Here is a 16,736-nt window from a genome sequence, read left to right as displayed (position 1 = left end):
TTCATTCACCTTCTTATGTGCATATGCCGGGAAAGATTGGATGTTAAAAAAAAAAATAAAAACTTCCTCACGTTCCTTTCTACTACATCTAAATCTGTTTACCCATTCAAAGCTGCTAAAAAGCCCTGCATTCTCCTGCTAAATCAACTGGATGGCTAGAAACCAAACTGTAATGTAACAGGAAAAAAGATGATCAATTTATTTTTGTGACAGAACATTCTTGAGAAGGTATGAAATTGTTCTGGTCCCAATGCCAGTTTTCTTTTTTCTTTCTTTCTCTGTCTTTTCTTTTTTAAAGGCTTTCAGCTTTTAAGCCGATACTTTTTATAGTTATTTAACAGTTCTAATATTTTGTGACATTTTGTATTGTGACACTATAGATGAAATTGTCATCGGACTGACACTGTGCTGTTTATTCCTTAATTACAACTGTTAACACTGTAGAGAATTGTGCTAATCTGCCAGCGCATATTATGAAAACAACGTTATTGTTACCCACACCAACACCCACTCAACAGGATATTTCCAAGATGGTAGTTTGGAGGAACTTATCAGCACAATGGGTATTTCAATACAGCACCCCCACTTTTTAGCTTATTTTATTGTGTTCTTTTAAAAACAGAAACCACTTAGAAATTTCAGATTTTTAATCGTAGTGTAGTGTAGACTCCCTTTATTAGCAGGACTGACTCTCCTTGAAAAATTGTAAATTTTTTTTTAAGGGTTCAAACAGTGGTGGAGTGAGGAATCAGAGTGGTTTGGGGTTGTGATCCAGAGCTGACAGTTGTTTCATAAATCATGAAAATGGAAGGGAGATGGAGGGGCACGCTTAAAGATGAAAAGATGAGAGAGGAATTATTTGCATTCACAGGGTTGGCAATCCCTAAATAACCCAGGCAAAATCCAGTAGCCATTCCCGGCTCTAGTAGGTATCCTTTTCCACAACCAAAGTCTGGGCCCTTCTGAAATGGGCTACTTACATCATGTGTAGTTCAGTTCCTTCCTCCACAACTTTGAGAGGTTTGATTGTATATGAGGGACAAACAAAGTCTTAAGAATTTGAGAAATAATATTATACCCAAGCAGTTAAGTCTTTTAGCAGAAAACCAGAAAACTTACTGTTCTTGCTCATGTTACAGTTTTTCTTAGTAAAAAAAAAAGCCACTTTGATCCTGTGCCTCATCCCCATAATAATTATTGAAAAGTAAAGATTCCAGGAAATACAAAATCAGAACTGACAAGTGGTATTCACTATTTAGATGAGAATGACTGTAAATGACTTTTGTTTTTAATAACACAACACTCACTTAGCAACTTAAATAAACAGTCCACCTTCCAATATTAGTTTTAACAGTTCCGTGGGTTTGGAAGAAAGCAAATTCATGACCTTGAAATAGTAGTTGATCTCCAAGTGACACCTGAGACTTTGCCAGTAGATTCTCTTATCTTTATTGTCATTGAGGAGGTAGTGGGACAGTATGAACATACTCAATTCCTAAAGTTTCTGCAATGACCTGCCATAGGCTTTAATACTCAGCATCACTAAAGAGGTTTTTTGAAAGAGCATGTTGGAGAAGTCACTGCTGCGCCTCATTTTGAATGGTATTTTCTGCTTCCTTTTGATCATCAACACCAATAGGATATGGTGCTCTTCCTAAAAGAAACTGTTCCCATTTGGGAATATATTCTTCTACTGATGCCCAGTAAAGAGTCTGGAAAAAAGACAACATCCAAAAGTAAAAAAGCATATCAAGCAATTGAACTTGGCTCTTCATAATAGTCTAAATGTTTATTCACTTAAGTGTGTGTGTGCATGTACACACACACACACACACACACACACACACACATATATGTAGAATGTACTTCCTCTACAGAATATTTTATGTTAATTTTAGAAAAAAAATCTGGCTACTTACTAGTGTTAATTTTCAAATTTCTCAGTAAAACCAGAGCTTGGCAGGAATACAGGTTTTAGAATTTTATTGTGATTTTACACGCCCTCTTGTGGCCAACCTTGTGATTATTACCAGTAATGTCATTTATGGCTGCACCATCATGAAATGTTTTTGCTTCATATTCCAAATCCCACATTAAATTCACTGAACATGAACAACTGCCTTAGAATTGACATAAAAAGATTTCACCTGGGATGAGATGAGGAACTAAAATATAACTAGTATGTTTTAATGTGGAATTCAGGCGAATTGTCTCCTTTATTGCACGGGGAAAATCATTGAAAATATGCATCCATGATATCATCTCCAAGAGCACGCTATATGAAAAGTTTTAATTTCTTCCCCCAATTTTTTGTATAATAAGAAAATACTCTCAATTCCATCTATCTTTAGTTCAAATTTACTCGGGAGATGAGATGCGGTATTATCTGCTTGGCTGGAGCAGTCTGTAAGCTCTAGGAGCTCACGCAACATCAGCCGTATCGTGTCTACCAGCTTTGATGGTTTCTTGGGTGACTGCCCTCAGGAGGCCAAAGACAAGTAAACTGCTAAAAGTTGTGTGTCTGTCATAAGTTATTTTATATTTGATTATCACTGTTAATCTCATTTTGGGAAATTCCGCCAAAGAATTAGATAGCATTAAGAACACACATTCATTCACACGGGGCATTAAAAAGGTAGTGGAGTACTGAAAGTTCAAAGTGGGGAGGGATTCTTCATATCTATATGTCTATGCAGGTGGTCTGACATACTTAAAATAAAGGCCATCCTGCTGTGAAGACTAGCTAAGAAAAATATGAACTGAGGCCTGAGGTTGGGAGTTTCTCCACCATTCTTGGCTGGATTAATGCCTATTGTGTGGGTCCTGTATGGGCTAGAGTAAGGTACTGGAGAATTCCACAAAGGAAAAGACATGCCTAGGGCACAACTTTGTGCCAGAGTTCTTTCTATCCTTGATCACTGCTTTTTCTTATTACTCCAGATGACATAGAAAATTGAGGTGCAGATCCTCAGCCTGTAATTTTGAGTCTATTCACATCTGTGGTTAGGCAGCAAGTAAAACTGTTTGGGAAAGGTCATTGAAGATATATAAAATCAAACTATTCTATATATAATAAATTCCCTTTCATCACATATACATTCATGTATCATATATGGTTTATTTTTGCCATCCATCTTCCCAATCTGTTCTTGAACTGAAAAAAAAATAAGACAGACAAAAGCTGCGCTGTGCTGCGTGATAATATGCACTTAAATAGTGTTGGTTGAATTTCTGGGGGAAGGGACTGAACTGCTACTTGTAACGTCAACCAACAGCAAAGGCACTTTGGTCAGGTGTGCTGTCGTCTTGAGTTTTGCTGAGCATTGTCTGTTATGGTTTAACCCAGGGTAGTCATTTGTTAAGTGAAAAGAAAAGATCTGTATAAAATGTTCACTTGGTAACATTTTTTTTTTTAAATCAAGGTACTTATCAGTTACCTACTACATACAGAGCATGGCACTGGGGACATACAAGGACCAATCCGACACGTCTTTATTATTTTATTATTGAAAAAATAACCCTGGGAGGCATGCACGTATAACCACCGGTTAATTTACAGCACACTACCAAACAGAATGGGGTCTCCCTTTTACATTAGTTCCTTAAGCTCACCTCAAGAGAAACCACCTCTGGCGATGGAAGAGGGTGAATCCGGGTGCGTAAAGACTGTTCTGCCACCTCTATGTCCTGTAATGGGTATCAGCATTTTAGAAACAAATGTATTTATGTCACACACACCAGTGGCACCTGTAAGAGTGATACCTATATCCCAAGTCTCTCAGGTTGTGTCCGGACACGCGGTTTGAAACGATAGAGGGGCAGTGCGAGAACGGATCATTGCTTATTAATTCATCAGTGTCAAATAGAGGATACAGGGTTTCTTATTCTAAAATAAATGGTGGTGGGGGGAATGATACTTCCAAAGTCTGCCTTTTCATTTTAAATAGTAAATGCCAATTATTCTTGCAAAAAAAAGAACTCCCTCTAAAACTGCTTAGAGCACTTACTTAGCTCTAAAACCATTAAAAACAGCCAGATGGATGAAATAGTTGGATATTCAGATACTAAAGAGAGTCAGATACTCAGACCCACACTGTGCTAACCTTGTAAGTGAATAGTTCCTGTTGGTCCAGATCACGCAAAGGGTACATTACTGACACACACTTCATTTGTTTGATATTCTGTTCTCAAATCATACTTAAATTCTCCAAATACTTAAGAGAAGGTCATTGGGATACCTGAGGGCTTTGCAACAAGAACCTTTTCACTATCCTATCTAGATTTTTAGTACTGTATTTCTAAGGTAAGCTCCATGGCAAGTTTTATTGACAGCTAGTAAGCCATTCGGCTAATGGCATTCAAGCACTGTGCTTTAATTTGTAGTTTAACTGGTGGATGTGTGCATTTCTTTTATGGTTGTACAAACACAAGGGTGATTACACTTAGTTCATACAGTGGCAAAGATTGTACCTTGGTACATTCATGAAGTGATGCCCAGAAATGTAGGACTCTCCAAGCTGTTACTGAAACACTGAGCTCCCTTTAACGCTCCCAGAATCAGCACCTGTGGGTCCTGTGCGTGCTTGTCAAGGTTAGAGACTTCGGTGGAAGGCTGTGTACGTTTTGTCTCTCCTTTGAGCTTACTGAGTTGATAGAAAAGAAAGTTTGGATCCATGTACAAGCATTGGAGCAATCTAAGTACAGGGCTGTTGGACAGACGGAGAGAGATGGAAAAGGGCGTGGGAGTGGGGTGTGAAGAACCCAGTGCTGAACAGGAGAAAAGAGAGAGCAGATGGTAGCGGCGGGAGCAAGGAATGGGTGTGAAATGTAAAAGGGAAAAACAGGAAATTCCCTAAAGGGACTCCCCAAAGTTGCACAGCCATTAATGCACCTGCTGTCTAGAGGAAGGTGATTTGAAGGGGAAAAACATCAATTTAGGGATAAAAAGCCCATCTATTAGCATGTCTATCCCATACCAGGAGTTGATGGCGATGACGCATGCCAAAGAGCTTTCAGTGCACACACTGTGACAGACAGGGAAGACTAACTCTTCTGTTGATTACGTGGAGGCTTTGCAAGATTCTGGAAAAATTATTTTTTGCTTTTATAGATCAAACAATAAAGTCCCTGATCGAATTATACCATTATTCTGAGAACAGTTATAAAATTACCATTAATCGGTGACCTAGATGCCATTAGCACCTGTAGACAAGATTATAAACATTTTATTGAAGTCTAGAAATCAGGGTACTGTGTATCTCTGATAGGAGGGCAGATTTGCAAACGGAAGAGCAGGTAGGAGTAGGGATACGTGGTCTGTGCAGTGGGCCGGTGGACAGTTAACTTGACTGTCATCTCCGCAGCATTTCAGCACGGGATTATCACCCCTCCAGGGAACTTCTTCCTTAAGTGGGATTTCGCTTTCTTAGATGCTTTGCATACCTCTGACTCGTCCTCTTCTTTCTCCTTAGCTGGCTCCTTTCTCTCTTCTTAATCCTAAGTGTGGGCTTCCTTAAGATTTGTGACATCTGTCTTCATCTTTTTACTTTTTCTCTCTCCAAGATGGTCTCTTATCTAGTTCCAACTATTAGTGGAGATGGATAACTTTTCTTTCCAGCCTTTATTTCTCAATTTCATAAAACTAAACTCATCCTCTTCCTGCTAAATGTATTGAGTGTATAGTAGTGGGAATGCGACTTGCCCAGATACTATGCTGTATCCTCTGTCTTCAATTCTTTTTATTCCTTGCCATTTAAAACTACAAAGGTCCATCGGTTGTTTCTTTAGGATGTCCCTTGTAGCCTTGCCAGGTCATTCCCCAAAGTATGGCTTATTATCACATTATTCGTTCAACAAATACTTACCTAATACTTAGGATTATGACTACACTATATCTCATTTTACTTCAATCCATACCCAGCATGGAATTCATTAGTTTTGCTAAAAACTACTTTAAAAATCCCCTTCCCTAGAGTAAAAAAGAATGATACCCGCTACACAGAAGTTGACGTTTGAATTCCTTAGCCTGACTGAAAAATCTCTGCAAGTTGACTGCAGCCTTCTGTAGCAAGTTATATCCTAGTACTTCCATATTAGAACCTTCTCTTTGACTTTATACCTTTACCAGAAGGTAAGGACTAGGTGTCATACAACCTTTAAGCATCTGAGAATCTAACAAAGTGCAGGTATGTCCTAGGCATTTAAATATTCACTAAATGACTAAGTAACTAGGGTGTCAGAGTCTCCTGAGTATAAACCAAACTTAGAAAAAGTCCCTAAGCAGATAGGTGGAGCATAAGAAAAAGAGGAACAGAGGCCACTCTTGCCTGACTAGACCTTGTTATCTTGTTTTACAGATTTGCCACTAGACCATTTAAATTTTTATACAATCACAGCACCAATGAAAAAGTAATTCCTAAAGACTGAAAACAAAATGAAATCTAACTGCTGCCCAGGTGGTGGCATAACCATATGGAGAAGAAATGTATCAAGTGGTCTTAGAACACTATTTATATTTCAGTATTTTGACTGAGCATCCCTAGTGGGAGGAGATTAGGGACAAAAAGAATTGTAACAAGCATCTTCCTGAAAACCATTCTCAGTACTCATACCCTTGGGGATAGAGCTGTAACCGCAGGACAACATAAATAAGTGATTGAGTGTCGGAGATGGAAAATTCTCTGGGAACTAAGATTTTGGTTTGAGAAAAAGAAGTTAGAAGTAAAAGATTGATAACTTAAAGTTCAAAGTCTTGCAATCTTGTAATTGAACTGGAATTATTGATAGGAACGTCTGATGTATTTTTATCTTTTTTAAAAAAAGTTGTAACAAATACCCCTAGTGTCCACCTTGAAGGCTCTAAGCATTTTTCTTGCTAAAAAGATCCAGGGCTCCTTGGAGCAATAGTTAATTCCAGGTTTGGGCAACACATGCACACGATGGGCCTGAGAGATTTCATCAGACCAGAAAGGAAACTACTGAAGGCTGTTAAGACCATGTCAGAGGCATTCTGGAGGAGGCTCCACTTAGTAAAATAGGGATAATTTGAGTATTAGTAAGAATAAAAATTGAAATAGATTGAAACATTTCAAATCCCAGTTACATTTAAAAAGGAAAAAAAACAAATAATACTTAACTGGTCACTTTTGGAGGATACTAGAGAACCAACCTGTTTTGAGAATATGAAATAATATTCTAAATACAGAAGAATCAGGCACCCATCATGCTTTTTTTTCCTACATGGAATACACCTCAGTGTGACCAAATAATTGGTGAGGGGAAGTGTGTTTTCATATAATCAAGTGAATGAGAAGGAATAAAAGAATTTGAGTATTACTTTTTGCAACTCCTAGTGAATGTATCTAGGCAGTGATCATCAGTGACCACTAACATCTAAAAAGAGTGACAGCCAGGCGTCGTGTCAGCGTTTGTCCCCAAAGCACTGACCCTGAACCTGAACAGGTCTCTGGGCCTGCACTGTTAAGGCAGTATCCGTTAGCCTCATGTGGCTGCTGGGCGCCTGAAATGTAGACAAGTCCAGATTAAGCTGTAAGTGTAACATACTGAATTTCGAAGGCTTAGTGAGAAAAAAGAATATAAAATGTGTACTAACTTTCTATGGTAGTTACATATGAAATAATAGTTTATACATTTGAAATTAATCTTAGTAACATTTAACCTGTTTCTTTTGACTTTATCGAAAGTGGTTACTAGAGAATTGAAAATGACCTATGTGGCTCACGTATTTTCTGTTGTGCAGCACAACTTAGATCTATCAATTTATAGGAATTACAGGGAACAGAGGAACATACCAAATGATACCTTAGCAATGTAATTAACAATATCCATAATGTGCAAAAGTCTATGGGAGAAATGATCCAATTCCTTCAACAGACAAAAAGGTTGGGGGTTGGGGAGCAGGAGGGACTTGTAGAGATTTAGGGGACCTATTAATTATAAATAGGATTTTTATTTGAATCCTGATTCAAACAAATGGCACCCCCCTGCCAAGACCAACACATGGCTTAAAAGTTAATCAAGGAAATCTGAATCCTGACCGAATATTTGAGGAACCACTATTAATTTCTTACATTGATAATGGTATTGTGATTCTGCTTAAAATAGTCCTATCTTCTGGTAAAAAAACTGAAATATATAGAGATACGTGTAAAAATACAGATGAAACAACTTGATGCCTGAAAATTAGCTTGAAAATAATCTGAGGGGCTGGGTGTGGGTGTGAGGAGTACAGATGAAACAAGATTGGGTGTGTTTTGGTAATTACTGAATCTGGGTGATAAGCACATTAAATACATTCTTCTATTGACTCCTCTACACAGGCTTGAAATTTTTCTATTTTTTTAAATTGTACATAAACTGCACACATCTTAGTGTACATATAGCTCAGTGAATTTTGGACATGTGTATACACTCATGTAACCATATTCCCAAGTCAAGATATCAATCATTCTCACTAATTTTTGAAATTTTTATTAATAGTTACAGAACAGGTTTTCAGTGTGGGTGATGGTGTGAATGTTACTCTATGGCAGAATTCAGCAGCCTGGATAAATGAGTTGACTTATGATTAGGAAAGGTGAAATATACATACAAAAAAGTTATGTCCTGAAATGTCTTTCTTTCTCTGCACGCTTCCCTCCCTCCCAATCCAGCCATACATGTGTCCCTATAAATATATATAGTGGACCAGCTATGGCAGGGCTGGGTTTAATCTATTAATCTGCTGGAGGGACATTTGCTGTGATAGAAAAAAAAGAAGATATACTAAAGAATGAGATAACGGGGTCATTGGTTCAGGGAACACTTCAGTATTCACTGAGGCCATTCTTCACTGAATTGGATAAAGAAATGCGAGGGGGAGAGAGGAGAGCCGTGGTCCTCCTTGTCACTGGCCGCCCTGGGCGGCGGTCTGCTGAAGGAGCTAACTGCCAAATGGCCGAGGTGCCTTCTCGGACATGCCGTGGTGGAAGCACATGCTGTACCTCTAGGCTCACCCTGGGGCTCTGTCCTTCTCACAAGATGACGTCCCTTACCACAAAATTGCCTTTTTGGTTTAAACTAAATTTGGTGGGGAGGGTAGGGAGGTGGAAGAGAAGACATTTTACCTCGTGGAAGTACTTATGGAAACAAAATCCTCTCTTTATTCTCTTGAATCCATAAAGGCAGATAAACTTCATTGTATTAATACTAATGGGAAAAAGAATCACTCAGCCTGTTCTGGAAGTCCACTTATCTTCTAGGATATTTACTGACTGACTAATCCTCACTGGGGGTTGTCTTCACTAATGTGGATAGTCTTTGACGGTGTTAGTCTCTTCCTTGATGTTCCTCTTTAAAAAATATTCCTTGATATTCTTGCTAATTTATTTTTCTAAATGCATTTAGGGAAATTTTGTTGGGTTAGATGCAGATTTGTTGGGATTTTATTAACTCCAAAAATAACTTTGTGACAACTGATTTAAGAAAAACAATAGCCCTCCGCATCAAGATTAGGTATATGTCTCCATTTAAATTTTCTCTTAAATCTTCCACTAAGGTGTAATAATTTGTCTTTGCACCGACTATGCATATCCCTTGAGAGCATTGCCAAGTGTTCTATAGCTTCACTGCTAATGTTAATGTGATCTCTTCTGTTATCCAGCGGCATCTGTAGGATCGCTGTTGACAATGTGTTTTGTGTGTTTACCTTTAATCCATTGTTTATATTCAACTTATATTAGTTTTAAAACTTTGGTTTTCTAAGTGTATAACCATAACATTTAAAAGTGCTAGTGTTATATCTTCTTTTCTAAAGCTAAAGCTCATTCCCTTTTAGTGTTTATCGGTCAGAACATCTAAACAAGGTCAGATAACAGATGGTGACAGAGGTCATCCTTATCTTGTGACTATCTTTACAGGAATGCTTCCAAGTTTTAGTGGAACCATTTTTAAAGCATGCTGTGTACTTAAGCACATATCCTGATGCTCCTTAAGCTGCCCTTGACAAGGGGCATTAGTAGTAGTCACCTTCTTCCCTCCTCTTCTCTAAATTAAGGGTCAGTTCAAATTAGTGGTTTTTCACAGTTCCTTGGACCCATGCAGAGTAGGCATGGAAGGTGTCCATGAGGGAGGCTTTGGGCAAAAGCAGGTTCACTTCTATGTATTTTGCATCTTTGAAAAAAGTTTATATATGCTAATAAAAAATCCTTTAGATGAGAATCCGTCAGTTTATTTTTTTTAAGTCTCTCCCAACTCAAAATTCTGTAATCAAATCCTATTTTACTTCCAAAATGACTTCTATGGTAGAACCATTAACATTCTTTCCAAAATTAAAAATATATATATATACAAGAAAGCAGTAAAAACAAACTGCATATACAATAATTCAAAGTATGTCTAAAAAAAAAAAAGCAGGGAAGATACTGCATCTCTAACACCTAGCTAACACTGTATTTGGATATAATAGGTGCTCAGTAAATGTTTATTAAAAGACTAAAAGGAAATACACAAAAATAAAAATTTCTAGGTTAGGGGGATGATATGCGAGGTATACTGTTTCATCTCCTTTGCTCTTTCAAGGTTTTTTTTTTTATTGTGAGAATGTACTGCTTTGATAATTGGGGGAAAATCACCATATTAAACTGGTTTCTTATGACTCTGAAACTATGTTCATGTACGTTCCTTCTAAGTAGGACAATGATTTCTTAGCTATTCTCCTTGAATCCAATCTCTCTATTCTTGAGAATCATTTTGTTATCTAAAAAGCAAATGAATCTTTCTTAAATACCCACTCATATGTTTCTTATATAAGTCTCTATTTTTCTTTCACTCAGACACTTCCAATACTCTGTTATTTCTACGTATCAAATCTCAATGTCTTCTTTGGTCTCATAAAACATTTCCAGTCTTGCTTTGCTTCCAGTGACTTTCCAAGCCAGTTAGCTCAGGGTCCTGTGAACATGAGTAGGACTACTTAATACCCCTCTAGTCTTGGCTCTAATGTAACAGCCAAATGGAATGACTTGCCCTCTAACTATTCAGACATAGTTGTAGCTTAGTTTCCTCTCCGACCTCTTAGAATACTCTAGCTCTCAAAGATTTTTTTTACACATAATTCCTTTAGGGTTGTATATTCAGCAAAATTTAGTGCTTGATCACATAAGGTGTCATAGTTCATGTGTGGCAACCTTTTGTCAACTAAGCCTGTTAGCTACTTGTTGTAAAAAGCTACTTGTTGTAATTTATACACACTTCATTATTCCCACTTTTGCTGAGCACTAGCTCAATCATAAGGACCTTCTGGGCAGTCATCAAATACTTGCTCATTAAAAGGAAGATGCTTGAAAACCAAATACTACCTACACTGCTGTGGGGATAAGTAGCAATCAAACCTTCAAGCCTTCTAATTTAGTTTTTCTGGCTTTTCACAGCAAATTCCAGATTATCCTATATATTTCCATTTTAAAGTAAATATTGCAAACACCATTGGGCAAGTAAGACATATGGCAATATAGAATGCTTTGGTAGCACTATGGCTGTGACTTAAATTACTGTGGATCAAACTGCCAGAAGCTGAGAAGATAACTGCATTTTCCTCTTCCTTTATCCTCTAGTGAGGACAGAAGATAACTATATTATGCCTATCGATGAAAATATTTAACAATAAAAAACTGAAAACACTGCTTTATAACTTAAATAATATAGCCTGACTACCAAATGTTTTAGTCATAGGATCTCTTGGAAGCTTGAATGGAAGCAAACTTTAGGGTTTTAATTATGGATGAAGCCATACAATTCTGGAAGCAAAGTATAGCAAGCAGCCAAAAATGTTACACATATGATTTTATTCCAAATGGGCACATTGGCCAAATGGTGAGGCCGTGTGTAGTCACATACTTTGACCACCTTCTCCATCACCATCAAAAGAGAGCTGGGAAATATGTTATTTTAGATGTGAATTTTACGTGTTGACTGTGGTCCCAGTAGGGCAAACTCAAATTGTTCCTTGTTTCTATAATGACAAATAGTTTTGAGTTGGATCTAAATACATTATAGGTACTTTTTGGTGTTACAGGATATCCTTACAAAGACAAAAGAAAGCAAGCTACACATTGTAGTTATTACTTCTTGCACAAAGTTGACCTTAAAATTTCTTCTGTGGTCATTGATTTTATGGTTGGTGAAAAACATGTAGCTTAAGCAAAGTCACATTTTTCTCATTTAAAAAAGAATCCATATGCTAGTTATCCAGCTAACATGGGTTTAAAAGATGGTGTTTCATTCTATTTATTACTCATAACAAAGATATTTTAAAAATAAAAATTATGAAATTAACGCCTTTTTTGCAAGGATGGGACCAATCTCTACAGTCAAGTAATGGAAACTTACCTTTAAAAGACTAAGATTCCTTTTAAAAGCAGTCTCAGCTGCTTGCATCTGAGATGCCTTTCCCTTGTTTAAATCTCCAAATTTACTCTCCATTTTTTGAAGTAGCATTAATCTTTGTGATACTCTAGAAAAAATGAAGATTACATAAAGTTTTTAAGAAAGGAAATATTTTATTGTTTGGCTAATATAAAAAGGTGATTAATCATATCTCACTCCAAGCTCAATCTATTTTGGAAGCCAATTACTATGACAATTAATAAGACACTGAAAAATGTGGGTAGCTCAACAAGTCTTAAATCTGGGTAAAATTATTTTTATTTTCTTTAACATACATACCACAAGTACATGCTTCTGTTTTTTAAGCCTCTGTGGTCTTTTGAAATTATTTTAGAGTGGTGAAAATGCAAACTGTAATACATACCCCTTTGTACACATACTTATATATACCTCCCCACATACATACATTGATATAACTTGCTATACGAAACCTTCTGCTTAACACTTCAATACCCCTGAAACTCATGTTACACATTTAGAATTGTGCTAAACTTCCATATGCTTGAGGAAGGAATAAAAATATATATATATATTTTTCCTTTTCCCAAGAGAAAGATGGTGGTTCCATATATGAGTGAGAGGCTGTGTTATGTGTGTATGCATACTTGAAAGGTAAAACAGTAACTGAAGAAAGATGTAAAAAGTTTTAAGTAAATTATCAAACCACTTTATTATATATAATACGCTTTAGAGGTTTCTTACTGGCCAAGTGCTCATTTTACAAGTTTTTGGTCCTCTTAAATGATTGAATAAGAAAATATGTCAGATAATAAAGGATACATAAGTGGTATATGTAGTAGTCTAACCATTTCCCAAATAGTTCATATTCTCGAGAAACATTACGTTTTATAGGGCCATTCTTGAAGTTAGAACTAAATTGAGGTATTTGAACAGTCATTTTTGTAAAGAAAATATCTCAGCCCAGGAAGCAGACCCGGTAATTAAAGAAAAGGAAAACATGAGAGCCCACAGACAGAGATGGAGAAAGGTTAATAATAAATGCAGGTGCAGGACTAGCTATATAATTTGCAGGGTCCAGTGCAAAATGCAAATGTGAGGCCCTTGTTAAAAAAAATATTATTACGAATTTCAAGACAGCAACATTAGAGGATTAAACCAAGTGCAGGGCCTGTGACTGCCTAGGCCATACACCCATGAATCCAGCCCTGGTTAAGAGCCTTAGAGAAGTCTGTTAAATATTAGTTTGAAGCCTAGAAAGGTGAGAGGAAAGGTGAAATTATCTATGTATTAGTAATGAAAAATAAAAGGTACAGAACATAAGTATACCTTTTAATCTTTGCTATTCTTGAAACAGTGGCATTTCCTAACACTAAAAGCTCAAGCGTCAGAAAATTAAAATGAGTTTCAGATTTTTAAGTCTCCCTGTGCACAGGGTTCCACTAATAAAGCCAGTACAATTTATACATTTAGAATAGTTAAAAAACAACAACAACAACAAAACTTACATCTCTTCATGTCTTTTAGAAAGGCGGATTTCTTGAGTGAACAGGGAAGTCATCTTTAGTCAGAGCTGCCTTACAAACTTTCTGCTAAATAAAAAATATTTGAAGTTACTTCTACCATGTATCCTCAGCTTGGCAACATTTGATACCTCCACCCACTTGTTCTCTCAGAAGAGAAAAATACAGCTTGAGATGTGATGTATAAAATGAAAGCACTTAAATATTTTTATTTACCATGCATAGTTTTTCATATGCCAGATTCATCCAAGAATACCGTGAATCAGGTAAACTCAACATATTTCACATTTTCCCTTGTTTCTCCCTCACACTTTAACCTTAATCATAAATCAAAACAAACAAGCAGCTGGTACTAAAACTAGTAAACATTTTATTGATTCAACAAAGAAAAAAATTCACTCTAAAATTCATCAGCACAGGAACACCACCCCTCGTGCGCGCGCGCGCGAACAAGTAACTGGAAACTCACGATCTTTTCTTCGTTGGAAGACTGCCCAGTTTTCTCTCTTTTCCAAATAGGAAAGCATTTCCCGTGTGTAACTGTGAGGAAAAGCACAGTCGGCCCCTTCCCCTTACCTGGGTTGCTCGGGACTCTCGTCGGGGCAGTTTAGGGAAGCCTGTTTTCATGGCACGCGAGTGAGCCTACCTTGGCCCAAGAGCCTGGGCCAGTACGGACAGCGGTCCGGTCAAGGGCTTTCAAGACTCGGAGCCTGAAACCGAATCATCGGGTTGGGTGCCGAAGCGCAAGGCGCCGGCCCTACTGGAGATAAAAACCAAAACGAAGCGCTGGCTCTCCTAAATTTTATGAGTTAAACACCAGCTGTCCGCTAATGGCCTGAGTGCCCAGCGCCGACAGAATGTGCCCGTCACGCACGCACCGAGCGCAGCGCGCCGCGCCCGGCCGCCGACACGGAACCGCCCGGCCCCTCGGCTTCCCGCCGGGCGCCCCGGTCTGCCGTCAGCACCGCGGACAGCACTCGCTCGCCCGGGTCAGGTTACAACCGCTCCCCGCGGAGACCGCCCCAGGCCCGTCCTCCCGGTTCCGACATCAGCCTCAAGGAAACCTCGGAGAAGTTGGTGCCTGGTAACTTTTGCGTTACGCCCACTTTGAGCCCTGCAGACAAACCCAAGATAAATCTGCCTCTGAGCCAAAGATCTGCACCGTCTCAGCGTTCCCAGCCCTCCCTACGGCCACCCCAGCTGCCGCTAACACCCCGAGGACTCCGGAGCTTGCTCATCGCTGCAGCTCGGCCCCTTCGCCGCGCAACAGGCAGGGCTCCGCTGCGGGCCTTCGGGCTGAGGGACCTCACTCACCGATCCGCACCGGCTTCTCCCGGAAGGGTGTCCGCGCAGGCGTGGGCGTGGCTACGCCGCCATCTTTGCGCTCGCGCGCCGCGACGTCACGCGCCCTGCAGGGCGGGCCCCTGAGCTGAGGTGAGGGCGCTGCTCCGCGGGGAGGTCAGCTGACGCCGCAGCTGCGCGCCCGGGGGCAGCACGGTTTCAAGGCCTCTCTAAGCGGCAACTGAGTGTGTTCGAAAGGTTCCAGAGAGTGAAGCTGCACCCTCAGGACCCTTCTGGCACAGTAGTAATGGGGAAGTGGGAAGCAACCCTTAAGTGGTCCGGAGGGTTAAAGAGGACGCTACAGTCAGTAGAAGCAGAAGCGCTTCAGCGAGCGTCGCCCCCGGCGTCCGTGCTGAGCGGAGGAGCGAAGCCCCTGCCCGCCTGCCGTTCGCTCTTGCCAGGGGCACAGTAATATCCTTCCCATCTTGAGTTTGTGCGTCGGTGGCTGCATTTACACGAGTCATCTCATTCACCGAATCCCGGTGGGATAGGCACCGTCACTCTCAGTTGACAGGAACCAGATGAGTAGTTTCTTTAGGTTGTAGCTTGAAGCCAGCAGAGCCTTTATTAAATTTCCCACAGCCCCCAGGACGCACATTTTGGAGTAATTCTTACGTGCTGTAAAGTGCATTCCTGAACATTGTTTTTATCCCTTGAAATACCTTTGCGAGATACGTGATGCTTTCCTTAGTTTCACTGGAAGAAATGGGTCAAGACAGGTAAAGTTGTTTTCTACTGAATTGGTAAGGGCCTGGGAGCTAGGCCTGCAGGTCCAGATGTCATTTTTTTTGTTCCAGAATATTTACACAAAACTTGCCTGGATCTCCAGTCGAGGATGGTAGCTTCAACTCTGTGTTCCTTCTCCTGCTTTATTTTTTTCCACAACAGCATCATTCCACCTGTTTTATAATCACTTGTGCGTTTGTTTATCAGTACACCTCCTAGTAGAATTTGAACCCTGTAAGAACAGATTTTTGTTCTTCTCTTTGCTGCTGTATCCTCAGCAACTATAACTGCCTGACATACAGGTGCTCAGTAAATATATTTGAATGAACAGATGAAATAATTCCCCCGTAGAAACCGTAATGTAAGAGAGGGCTGCCTACAGTTCATAGGACCTTTAATTTAGCTGCGCCACAGCCTTAGTTATGATGAGAAATAGGCACTGAGTGGTCCTGTGTTCCAGGAATGAAAATGAGGCATTCTTGTTTATCTTTTATGTAAGTTTGCATCTAAGAATTTTTCTAATTTGGCAATGGGTTGTATGAAATAGAGAACTGAGTGGCTGCACATTAAAACATTGGTGTGTTGCTTAAATTAAGCAAACTTTGCTCACTTTCCTGATTTATGTAAATTTGCATAGTGACACAATTGGGACAAACCAAACTCTTTCACTGAACCCAGGTTTTTTAGGTCGATGTTGGTCTTAGCAGTGAACCAAGCAATACCCTGGAAAATTTCTTGCAGTTT

At 39.2% G+C, this 16,736-nt stretch overlaps 1 protein-coding gene and 1 long non-coding RNA gene across 13 annotated transcripts in view; one reads left to right on the top strand and one right to left on the bottom strand.

The window, feature by feature from the left end:
• Positions 1-16,736, top strand: part of LOC118972513 (uncharacterized) — a 78,191-nt gene that overhangs the window by 25,157 nt on the left and 36,298 nt on the right. Inside the window, exon 1 of one of the 2 annotated variants that reach the window (XR_005061541.2) lies at positions 15,222-15,359. The exons of the other annotated variant lie outside the window; for it this stretch is intronic. This is a non-coding gene — a long non-coding RNA (uncharacterized lncRNA). Of the gene's footprint in view, positions 1-15,221; positions 15,360-16,736 lie in introns of those variants that run through there. 2 annotated transcript variants of the gene reach the window in all.
• CEP15 (centrosomal protein 15) lies at positions 1,434-15,327 on the bottom strand. 11 transcript variants are annotated; one of them, XM_037019118.2, is made up of 7 exons: positions 15,240-15,261; positions 14,572-14,685; positions 14,395-14,465; positions 13,911-13,994; positions 12,388-12,511; positions 3,613-3,687; positions 1,434-1,712 (listed from the first exon to the last, which is right to left on the bottom strand). In XM_037019118.2, exons 4-7 carry the CDS (start codon positions 13,961-13,963, stop codon positions 1,578-1,580), a joined length of 387 nt encoding a protein of 128 aa, XP_036875013.2. In that variant the 5' UTR covers positions 13,964-13,994; positions 14,395-14,465; positions 14,572-14,685; positions 15,240-15,261; the 3' UTR covers positions 1,434-1,577. The 11 variants fall into 11 exon arrangements, with proteins under 11 accessions (XP_036875013.2, XP_036875007.2, XP_036875012.2 ...); XM_037019112.2 differs by lacking the exon at positions 14,395-14,465 and having other exon boundaries at positions 14,502-14,635; positions 15,240-15,327; XM_037019117.2 differs by lacking the exon at positions 14,395-14,465 and having other exon boundaries at positions 13,911-13,991; positions 14,502-14,635; positions 15,240-15,327.

The sequence above is a fragment of the Manis javanica genome, chromosome 3 (assembly GCF_040802235.1).
Source record: "Manis javanica isolate MJ-LG chromosome 3, MJ_LKY, whole genome shotgun sequence".
Classification (NCBI taxonomy): domain Eukaryota; kingdom Metazoa; phylum Chordata; class Mammalia; order Pholidota; family Manidae; genus Manis; species Manis javanica.
This window is presented reverse-complemented; position numbering and strand designations above follow the sequence as displayed.

Bases quoted from the DNA above. Each gene is read 5' to 3' on its own strand.
- CEP15 (XM_037019112.2), bottom strand. From the start codon at position 13,963: ATGACTTCCCTGTTCACTCAAGAAATCCGCCTTTCTAAAAGACATGAA. The intron at 12,512-13,910 runs GTAAGTTTTGTT...CATTTTTTCTAG, and splicing joins TCTAAAAGACATGAAGAGAT to AGTATCACAAAGATTAATGC. The intron at 1,713-3,612 runs GTGAGCTTAAGG...TCTTTTTTCCAG, and splicing joins CAGAGGTGGTTTCTCTTGAG to ACTCTTTACTGGGCATCAGT.